Here is an 11,394-nt window from a genome sequence, read left to right as displayed (position 1 = left end):
TTTGTCATTATTGCTTTGTTTGTAATTTTTTTTTATTTTCTATTATATATTTTGTATAATTGTTTTTAACTATGTTTTGAGGCCATGTTAAGGATATATTCGAAATAAGTCGGTGTTTTATCATAGATCACGAAAATTGTATGATTTGTAATATAAAATTAGTTTATACAAATCACCTATTTTTTCTACAAATCACCTATTTTTTAGCAATTTTTTTTATTTGATCAAATATATAAGAATTGGAACACTAAAAGTGTTTGATTCGTAGTAATAGAAAATTACCTTCTACAAATTACCTATTTTTTTTAGTAATTTTTTTTTATTTGATCAAATATATAAGAATTGGAAATACACCCAAACTCTCCAAATATAGGAATTAAAAATACACTCAAACTCTCCAAAGATGTTCCATAATAATGGGATTGTAGGCTATTAAAAAATACTATCTTTCATATTAGAGTGTCACATATGATAGAAAAAAGGCTAACTCTCATATTAGAGTGCCACATAGGAGAGAGAAAATCCTCCTTTAAAGGTCTCTACTTTAGTATATAGATAGTAGATGTACTTTTGCTAAAAACACTAATGGTCCATTTCACCAAAAAGTCATTCTATTATATAAAAAAAACTTTGATAATAGGTAAGTGTGTAGTGGGATCCACTTAGGATTCCAAGTCTTATGTCGTATGGGACTCTTATCTGGACTTGTACTCATACTTGATATACTAAAACACTTTTAATATATATCTCTTTGATATCGAAAGTGCCCATTAACAAATCCATATTTACAATAAGGCCCCTAGAACTTTCAAGAAAGTCATTTCCTACTATTAATTATATCTAAGTCCCTCCACTTCACTTGTATTCACAATTAGACCATTGGGAATATGTTATTCACTGTCACACTCATGTTTAATTGACCCAATATGACATTCACCATCAATTGAGCATTAATAAACTATTTCTTATACCGGCCAGGTTTGAGCTCAATTAGTTATGTCACAATTTCCTAATACATAACTCCGTAGAGTGGTAGATTCTTTATTAAAATTCGTGATTCAAGACGTCCTACATTCATTACCCAAAACGTCAAATCAAGTCTATGAATAGACCATTACTTTTTAACGTCTCAAAGTAATAAATTTGAGACACAATGAATTTTCACAATTCCTCAAGTTTAGGGATTAATTGGTAGAGTGAGATTTGTACACTAACCTTAACAGCAAATTTATAGTATGTTCTCACTTTGATCCCCCTCAGTGTCAGTCATGTGACTACACCAATATACAAACCTAGAGTCATACTCAAATGATTGAGATATCATCATCCTATCATATATCATATAGTAGTTATGTATATTACAGTCTTAGAGCATCTCTAGGTGATAGTAGTATACTCTTCAAATTTGAAGAATTTTTTTGAAGAAGCTGGTCGCAAATTTCGACCAACTCTAGATGGTCGCAAATTCAATTATCTTGAAACAACCCACGCGACATTATCACTGTCGCGCAACAGTTGGAGTGTTGCCCATGTACAATTCCAAAACAACCCACGCGACATTAGGAGTAGCGCGCGACAGTACCACTGATGCGTGGTGCTGGTCAAAGTCAAAAAAAAAAAAAAAAGGCGACATTTGCAATGGCGCGCGACATTACCAATGTCGCTCCGCATCCGCATCCAAATTGCCAAATTTGCGAGTAAGAATGCGAACAAGCAGATAATGTGACCGGTTATACTACCACCTAGAGATGGAATTCCGAGATATTCCGAACTTTCCCTTCAAATATGAAGAAAAAGACAGGTTATACTACCACCTAGAGATGCTCTTATAAGTGAAGCGTCCGACTTCACCCCTAACTGTGAGCATTCTAAATAAATAGAGGTCATGTTACTGCCGGACCCCATATTGTGTTGGGCAGACCCCAAAAACAAAAATAATTATTACAAGTGTGTCATTGGTCCCAAAAAGTTGTTTTGTGTTAGGCACCTCCCAAACCAACGTGAATTTCACTTGTTGCAAATTTGCTACCTTTTTAGCCCTTCTCTTCTTTTCTCTTCCACCATCCTAAACCTTAAACCATGAAAACTATATCCTAACACTAACATTAAACACTAGGGCTGAATATGCATGTGCACAGTGGCTGAATGAGAAAATTCGAACACCCTAGGCTTAAACGACCTGGCTAAGTCGTTCGTTGTGCAAACCAAACGGTCTGGTCACATCGTCTGGACTGAGTCCAAAACGATGTGGCCATATCAATTGAAATTTGGACTTAGAAAAAAACTTACCGGTGTGGCCATGTCGTTTAGGATTTGAACTTTGAAAAAATATAAAGTTCTGTTTTTTGGCCTCTTGACCATGTCGTTTAGGAGAATATAGTTTTCATGGGTTAAGGTTTAGAATGGTGGAAGAGAAGAGAAGAGCTGAAAATATTGCTAGTTTGCAACAAACAGTGAAATTCACGTTGGTTTGGAAGGTGTCCAACACAAAACAACTTTTTGGGACCAATAACACACTTGTAATAATTATTTTTGTTTTTGGGGTCTGCCAAACACAATATAGGATCCGTTAGTAACAAATACCATAAATAGATACAATCAAATCTCCCGCACATAACTCTTTATATGCTTGATTGTAATAATTCTATTACTTATAGAACTTATAGTTTCATCGTATGATATTAGTTCACCAATATGCATAATAAGAGCATCTCTAGGTGGACGTATCCGTAGTCGCATTCTTCAAATTTGAAGAAATGCGTCGGAATTTCTCGGAATTCCAACTCTAGGTGGTCGATTCGTGGTCGACACCGCTTTGTTCGCATTCTTGTTCGCGAATTTGACAATTTGGATGCGGATCTTGAATTAGTAATGTCGCCATTTTTATGTCGCCCCAAGTTTTTTTGACTTTGACTAGCACCAGCGCCAAGGTATTGGATCCGCGCCACTACTAATGTCGCCAGTTATTTTTTTTTTTAATTTTTTCAATTTTGTGCGACATTAAATAGCGCGTGAGTTTTTTTTTGAATTTGGGGCATACAAATGGTAATGTCGTTACGACATTAAGACTTGGCTATAGTTTCCCCAATGAATTTTATAATTTCGTTTACCACCTGATTGGTCGAATTTGCTATCAGATTCTGTAGTAGCATTCTTCAAATTTGAAGAGTATGCTACCACCACCTAGAGATGCTCTAATAAGATTTGTGTATTTAATCATTATGTATAAATAATAAATGTTCATTGGCTTTTGTAAAGGACAAATATCCCAACACTTATGACTCCCGAAAGTGATGCCTACGTGGGAATATTCAACAAGAATATTTCAAACCGTCGCTGCATCAGACATTCAAACCACCCAGGGACCGTGACATTAGTTTTTGCCTTACATGGGACATGGAAGTCAGTCACGCACTCACTCGAGAAAATATTAGAATTTCATATTTCTTCTGTTTTAGGTTTGATTTACAGTTTCAGGCCTCAAGAGCTAACCTGGTAAGTTGGAACCTAACACTACAGGCCTATAGCTGAACAACAGAGATATGGCTAGAGCTATAAAGATAGTTCATACATGCCTAGAATTGGGATGCAAACATGCAATATAAGACGAAGGAAAGCTATCTTTTATTTACCAATCCATAGTTCATCATACACCTCTGGGTTCACCTCTCGTACAACATTTTCTCATTATTTAAAAAAAAATGATTTGAATCAGTGTGTGCAGAGTGCAGACAAGAGAAGTAATATCTAATGTAGTCATCGAATCAAAGGCACCACGGAATGTGTATTCAACCACATATATCACTGTACCGTTTGGACTGGACACCACAATGAATTTGATCATATCCATCTTACGCTAAAAAAAATTGCCAACTTGCGAGAAGGAAACAGTTCAGATAGATCACTACTAGCATTTCTCATACTTTTCAACAATTTTAGGATTATAGGAGGAATTTCGTGATAGTGGAGGTGCAGGAAGCATAAGGCAGCAAAAAAGTTAGATGACACAAAAAGAGTACAGAGTAGCTTCATCCACTAGATTCAATGTCTATATATGGTGCTAAACGGACCAATGGCTTCATTCCCTACTTCAAACATGGTATAGTTACCGGTTCATGTATTCGAATAGTGCTAAAACTGCAGCAACATCCTCTCATGTAAAACCCTGCGGCCACCACGTATAATCCTTAAAATAAGCATTTCTGGCCTCTCCGAACCTGGCAATAAGATAGATAATGTGAGCAAACAAAACAAGACTCCGAATAAAATCCAATGTAAACGCGTATCTAATTCTATATAGAACGGAAAATGAGTTCCTACAAGAGTTTACTGATTCACAAAATCCGTAAAAAGGTGGGTAATCATTCTTTTCTTTTTCCTTTCTTTCCTTTTGTGATAAAGGGACAAACTGTATGGCTGTGTTTGGAAGCATGCTTAGTATGTCTTACGCGCTGGATTACAGACACGATGTTGTAAGATGTTTGGTCAGATACATTTCAGGAATATTGCGTACAATCAGGTGAAGAGCATAAAGATGAAAATCATAAAAGACTTATCTAAATAAATGTTATATGATCTTTACTGTAAGATATGATGCAGATATTCAAGGCACTACGAGCATGTCCCAGATCCTCAAAACATGTACTCTACTTTCTAATAATAATTGGGATATAGTCTCCACCCTACATACCCTATCCTAAGTGCGCAGGACACTTTATAAAGCCTACCAAAATGGTCATAAGGAAATTCGAAGTTTCATCTACCATCTAGAATATACATACATTTTCAAATCTTAAAACACACATGTAACTCGTAAGAATCCTAAACCCTAAGAGTCCTGCTCATGGTAAAAAGCGGATGCTTGTGTCTCCACAGTTACACACTTTTAGATAGCCAAAGTGAACTATTGAAAATCAACAAATCGAATGCTAGTCTTCATAGTATGGCATATGATTTTATTGACAATTCAATCAACAGCCAAATAATTTTGAAACTCCAAATAAACTAGATCATCTTTTCCATCTCTCAGGCACATAATTTTGGATCAAGTTACGAAACTAAGAGAAAAGTTCACAAATCTCCAAAATTTGGATTAACCCCTACCTATACCATTTAAAAGCTAGCATAAAGTTTACAACGTAACTCTCTGAATATGATCATGAAATGGAAATAAAAATGCATTGAAAAGCATGAACTTTCCTATGGTTCTCAAAGACAATCTTTCCTAGATACTTTTGAGTCGTTGACAGGCTAAGCGCAATTTCACTAAGCTACAAATAAAATATTTTACACTTATAAGTTCCCTATGCTATACCTCCGGGAACAATCTCCATTACTAGCTCAATAATAAGTAAACAAATGTCCTAAACATTAACGAATAGAGCAACCGCAAGACATTTCTTCTACTTATATATTAAGAGTTCATAGTACAAAAGTTAAGATCATGTAACTTGGCTAGTATAATCTAACTGAAAGTCAGCTTATTATCCCATTCTTTTCTCTCAATGAAAAACAGAGCAATAATAGTACCCCAAAGCATAGATTCCAACAAATCAAAGAAAGATCTATATCTACTAACAAACATAAACTTAAAACTAGCCCAAAATAAACACACCCCAAGACTGAAAAACAAACAAAGTAACAAGAAAAAAATATGTGAACACCAAAGGAGAGCAAAACACGGTCAGCAAAGAGAAGGGGAAGAGAAAATGAGAAACAAACCCCTATGTAATAGAGAGAAGAGAGTGTGTTCTGTCTGCTTGTCAGTGGGTTTAAGAAGGGCTTTGTGTCTGCTTGAGAATGAATGAAAGGTTTTTGCTTCTCAGTTTTTCAAAGGCACGAATCTAGAGAGAGACAGAGATAGACAAAAACATATAGATTTTTTGAGATTCTAATATGAGATCCATGCAAACGTTATGATTATGTTCTGTACTACAAGAGGAGTAGGGACCAGAATATTTTAAACAGTAGTCCCGAATTGGGCCTTTGGACTTCTGAAACTAAATTGGGCCCGTTTTAGGGTTCTAACTTCTAACTCTGACGCCCACTTTAAACCTCTCTAAAACCCTAATATTTTCTCCACCAAAATTTGAACATGGCACTTGAAGACCCATCATCAGATCTCAATCCCACAACAATAGGCAAAGCAGTAGACGCACTACTCAAATATAACAAATCCCAAGCCAAGAATCAAAAAGCTCAATTACTAGAACATGATGACTTCATTTACTTAATCCTAACACTTAAAAAAATCCCATCCAAAGGCAGAACTAACCCTTACAAGATTCCTTTACCTTCTCCCTTCCACCCCTTTGATTCTTCCGAGGAGTTATGTCTTATAATTGATGATAGGTCTAAGACTAAGTTTTCACTTACTTCTGAAGCTGCTAAAAAAAAGGTACAAGCTGAAAACATACCTGTTAGTAAAGTACTTAAGTTTAGTAAGTTGAAATCTGATTATAAGCCCTTTGAAGCCAAAAGAAAGTTATGTACTTCATATGATATGTTTTTCGCGGATAAACGGATAATACCGTTACTTCCTAGGCAATTAGGGAAGGAGTTTTTTAAGAAAAAGAAGATACCCATACCTGTGGATTTGTCGCATAAGAATTGGAAGGAACAGATTAAGGGGGCGTGTGAGGCCGCATTGTTTTATTTACGGACGGGGACTTGTAGTGTTATTAAAATTGGGAAGGTGTCGCAGGAGAGGAATGAGATTGTTGATAATGTGGTTGCTGCTGTTAAGGGGATTGTTGAGATTGTTCCGAAGAAGTGGGGGAATGTTAGGTCACTTCATTTGAAGTTATCAGAGTCTTTGGCTTTACCGGTTTATCAGACTGTGCCTGATATTGGGATGAAGATTGCGGGTGTTGAGAAGAGAGAGGAGAAGATGGATGTTGATAGTCAAGGTGAGTCGGAGAAGGAAGGGGAGAAGTCTAGGAAGAGTATGAAGTTGAAGAAGGGGAAGAAGGGGAGGATTCATGAAATTCAGTATTTGGATAACAATGTTGACGAAATGTTGGATGATGTGCTGAGTGATGATGAGGATGATGAGATCAATGTTAATGCCCTTGTTGAAGTTTTGGATAAAAAGAGGAAGAAGTCGGAGAGCGCACAAATGGAGTTGGTTCTTAAGGAGGTTAATTACGAGAAACAGCTGAAGAAAACTCCCAAACTGAAGAAGGGAGAAGCTGCGAAGAAGAAGAAGAAAAATGTGGTTGCTTCAGATAGTAACGGGGGAGAACAGGAAATGGATGATGAAGCAGTTGGCGACGTATCAGTTCCCAGTGACTTGAAAAGGAAAAAGAAGATTAAAGTTGGAAAAACTGATAGTGGAGGTATTAAATTGAAGAGTACGAAGAGCAAGCGAATCTAACCAAGCTAGCTGTATATTTATGGTGCAGTTGCTTGAGATAGCGTTTCGCAGAGGAATGTTATTGCCCATCCATGAAGTATGGTTATTTTTTTTAACTCCGTTGCTGATTTGTTTTAAGTTATTTATGTTGTTACTTAATAGAGTGTTGTGCTACATTTTTATTTTAGCGAGTGCTAAGTTTGAAGACAATTGAGTCAGTTATGCATGTTTTCAATCAAGAGGAAATTTGTTTTTTTGGTATCAATTAGCATTTCCAATGACCTTTACTGAAGTATAATTGATCACTTCTTTCTGCTAATACCTAATGGCAAATGCCTGGACTTGAAATGATTTGATACCTGAGACCTCAGGAAGATTTTATTAGATCCTAGTTTACTGCTAATCCGTTATTGCAGTACTAGATATTGGTTATATAGAATCTTCCGAGGAAGATCCGTTATTGCAATAGTAGGTTTTGGTTATATAGTGTCTTAACAAGGAAGACTGGAGAATCCTTTAGAGTAGAATTCTGGTAATGTTGATATTTCCTAGTATTATTTACAGGAGACGATGCTGTAAGACTCTGAGTGACCTCCGTCTGTAGCTTTCTTCTAATGGCCCTGCATGGTTTACATCCTGGTAAGATGCAGAACCTTCTTGAGGTGCATCATAGTTCCTTCTAAGCTATCGTGATTGGTAGACCTTCTCCTAGTTTAACTCCACGTTTACAGTTCCTTCCCTAGCTGAAGATGGGAACTGATTGTAAAACATGGGGTCAACCACCCAAGGCTTGACTGACAGTAATGTAATTTATCCTATCAATTGTTCTATTTATTTCATAATTTACCTGTGTACTGATAGCTGCACATCGACAAACGAATCTTAATAAAGTCCTACATGGGAGGATTAAAGCTCACAACACAGAAAATGGTCTTAAGCTATAAATTTTTAAGATCTGGCTTTGAGTAGCATTTGAGTAAGAGAAAGAAACTTATGAAATAGGTATCTCTAAGTAAAGGAAAATTTGTTAGCTAGTCTATAACTAACAAACTGGGGCACACATTGTTCACAGTGGAAACTTAAAGAAAGAATTTAGGTTTGGATCTCTACAAGCATGGGATAATCAGCTTAAGCGTAATTCAAGATGGAAAAAAATCTCCATTTCAAGGTGTTACTTAGGATTTGCTATCTTTTTCGTTTCTGTTCAATATCTTTTCTTGTCTTAGTTACCTGTAAGGCTGTAATTATGCTCTTTAGGTGGGGTACGTCGATGTACATCGGACAGGTGGTCCTTTGTTAATAGTCCTTGCCTGTTTCTTTTGGTATTGATGTTAATCTCATGTTTATATCGATTTAATATCTTTTACCCATCAAAAGATGAAGATGGAAACGAGAATTTGAAAATATGTGCACTTGAGAGTTGAGAGTCTGGTAAACCTCTATAAGATTCATCTGTTCTTTGAATAGGCCATCTTTTTCTTTTGGTTAACGTCATAGACTGAATCGATGATTTAATTTGCTTTACCCCAAACCAATTCCTAGTTCGCCAAAAATCTCTGAATTTTGATGAATGTAATTGCCCAGTAAAGTATTTGGGTTATATGAAAGATGATATTTACATGCTTATACTCCTTATCTGAAGATCCAGTGGAAGATGACCCCACTTGTTCTGTGCCTGTGTAAGTAGAATTGCAGGAATTTAAACAAGAGATTTGCACAGCAATCAATAGTGGAAGTGAAGGTTATGCCACTTGGTAGTTATTTTTAGGAAGATTGGAAGTCTTGGAGGTGTCAGATACGAAATAATGGTTGTTGAGTGACTGGAAGATGTTAGACTCTAATATATTCATGTTGTTTTTCTGTTGGATGTTTAGTTGTGCTTTTGCTTGTGTGTTTAATTCAATTCCCATCTATTATGATGCAAAGGAGCTAGTTCCTCCTAATTGGAAGAAAGGGGAATGTGATTTACAGACTGTTATGTGTGCTGTTGTTAGTACATAGTAGAACTCCAAAGAATTACAGTAAAGTGGTATTCGATATGTTTCACATTGTCAATCTTCACTTAATGGAGCCCAGATTACTTGACAAAATATTTAGCAAGGAGCCTGAAAATATTGATCACTTCTTTCTGCTAATACCTAATGGCAAATGCCTGGACTTTAAATGATTTGATACCTGACACCTCAGGAAGATTTTATTAGATCATAGTATACTGATAATCCGTTATTGCAGTACTAGATATTGGTTATATAGAATCTTCCGAGGAAGATCCGTAATTAAAGACACAGATTCTAGGCGCTGGAAGTGAGCCTAGCCTGGGGATAGGCAATGGGCCTAGGAGAAATTAGGTAGGAGGCACTTGGGTTGAGCCTAGAGCTAAGACGATTGGCCTAGGCGAGTCTTTGATTCCATAGCAACACGAATATCTATGAGTCAATCTGATTTTGAGAATATGCTGTGTCAATGTTACATAGCTGGTATCTAATAAACTCTGCATATCAGAAAATAAAAGGCTGGTTTGTGATCATGCCTCAAGTCCTTAAGGAATATTGTTAGAACTTAGAACTCAGTATTTGCTTTATTTAGTTTATCCTTTTGTATTGTTCAGAACATCATTTCTGGATATGATCGATGACAATAATCTGAATGTGAGTATGCTGGAAGAAAGCAAAGTAGGACAATTTCAGCACCCATTTGCATTATTGCCCTTGCCCAGTTGGAGAGTATATGAATCCTTGTCTCAGTGCCGTGGCTGTAAATCAGCCTATATGTGGAGATGTTAAATTCTAGTGCTCACATCATAGTCTGTCAATTGCTTGTTATGGGGCTGGCATTGTTGCCAATATCCCTATTGTTTTGGTGAATATTGTTCTTGGCGTAAATAAACATTTGATGTGCTGGAAATTCTTCTTACTTAGGGAAGGCTGGCTCAAAGTTATGAACTGGAATTTCTGTAAGTTCTCTTTTTTGGAAGGGTCTTTCCAGCGTCTAACAAGCAATCAGAGTTGTTACATGTGTTGTCGTGGAACCAGGAAGAGGTCTGTTGGTTTAATAGTGAGAGAGTGCAGGAGACAGAGAACATGAAGAGATAGACTGCGAGAGTTGAGAAAAAACAGGAAAGTGAGAGGAAAAGAAAAAGAAAAATTGCAAAGAGAAATAGAGGGAGGAGAAGGACAATATATTTGTTAATGTCCACTTGGAGGGAAATGTTTTGTGGGAATGTGGATGAATTGAGGTTGAAAATGTTGTTAAGGGAAGTATTGGGTCCAAAAGTCATTAAAATACACCCCTCTATGGTCCATACTTGACACAGGTGAAAATTTTATCTTCACCATCAGGAACTTTGTTCCTATTGGATACTTCGGTTGATGTTTAGACAAAAATGGGACCTAATATTAGAATGTAGGTAAACCTAAATTAATTTCTCTGTCCTCACTCTCTGACTTGAAATGGCAGTTGTTCTAAGCAGATGCTTAAGGAAATTATAGAGTAAGTTTTAATCTCTCTGCCATTGCCTTTAGTATCATTTTTTTGTATTTCAAACCAGAATGAGGAGAGCAGGTGCGAGAAATCAAAATAGTAGGAGGGAATGGGGATCTCCAACAGTTTTGTGGTCTCAAGGTTAGGCTCTTTTGGGTTTTTAGACAGTTCGTCTTACTCCAAATTCTCTACGTAGAAAAGTCTACAGGGTTTACTAATGATTAACAGATCCAGATTACAGCGTGCACATTTTTCTTGAAACTTTTCCTTAACTTAGGGTTAGCTTGAAAGAGAGATTATTTCTAGGTGGTAAGTTATTCGAGTGCTGATCTTTGGTAGGTTTGATCAACAATGGTTATGTTAATTCTGAACTGAGGACTTGCTAAATTCATCAAGAAGTTTTTGTCAGGACTTTCAACCTATGACTTACTAAGGTGTGTTGGATTTGAGGAACATTATGAGGTGAAAGTGTGAAACTTCATCACTAGGAGCCTCGTTTGATATATCTATACCACTATATTGTATTGAAGTCGTTTTACTTGAGAGGGCAGGAGTGGTTT

At 36.4% G+C, this 11,394-nt stretch overlaps 1 protein-coding gene and 1 long non-coding RNA gene across 2 annotated transcripts; one reads left to right on the top strand and one right to left on the bottom strand.

Annotated features, from left to right (window-relative positions):
* Positions 1 to 3,874: 3,874 nt before the first annotated feature.
* Positions 3,875 to 5,874, bottom strand: LOC147509383 (uncharacterized). The gene is made up of 2 exons (XR_015216547.1): positions 5,722 to 5,874; positions 3,875 to 4,217 (listed from the first exon to the last, which is right to left on the bottom strand). It is a non-coding gene; the product is annotated as an uncharacterized LOC147509383 (long non-coding RNA).
* A 173-nt stretch (positions 5,875 to 6,047) lies between these two features.
* Positions 6,048 to 7,619, top strand: LOC147509382 (putative ribosome biogenesis protein C8F11.04). Its single transcript, XM_086601700.1, has one exon. The coding sequence runs from the start codon at positions 6,095 to 6,097 to the stop codon at positions 7,373 to 7,375; it is 1,281 nt and encodes a 426-aa protein (XP_086457826.1). The 5' UTR covers positions 6,048 to 6,094; the 3' UTR covers positions 7,376 to 7,619.
* Positions 7,620 to 11,394: the final 3,775 nt, after the last annotated feature.

This window comes from Coptis chinensis, chromosome 3, assembly GCF_015680905.1.
Source record: "Coptis chinensis isolate HL-2020 chromosome 3, ASM1568090v1, whole genome shotgun sequence".
NCBI classification, from domain to species: domain Eukaryota; kingdom Viridiplantae; phylum Streptophyta; class Magnoliopsida; order Ranunculales; family Ranunculaceae; genus Coptis; species Coptis chinensis.
The sequence above is the reverse complement of the archived record's forward strand: the minus strand, read 5'-3'. Positions and strand labels throughout refer to the sequence as shown.

Bases quoted from the DNA above. Each gene is read 5' to 3' on its own strand.
- LOC147509382 (XM_086601700.1), top strand. From the start codon at position 6,095: ATGGCACTTGAAGACCCATCATCAGATCTCAATCCCACAACAATAGGC.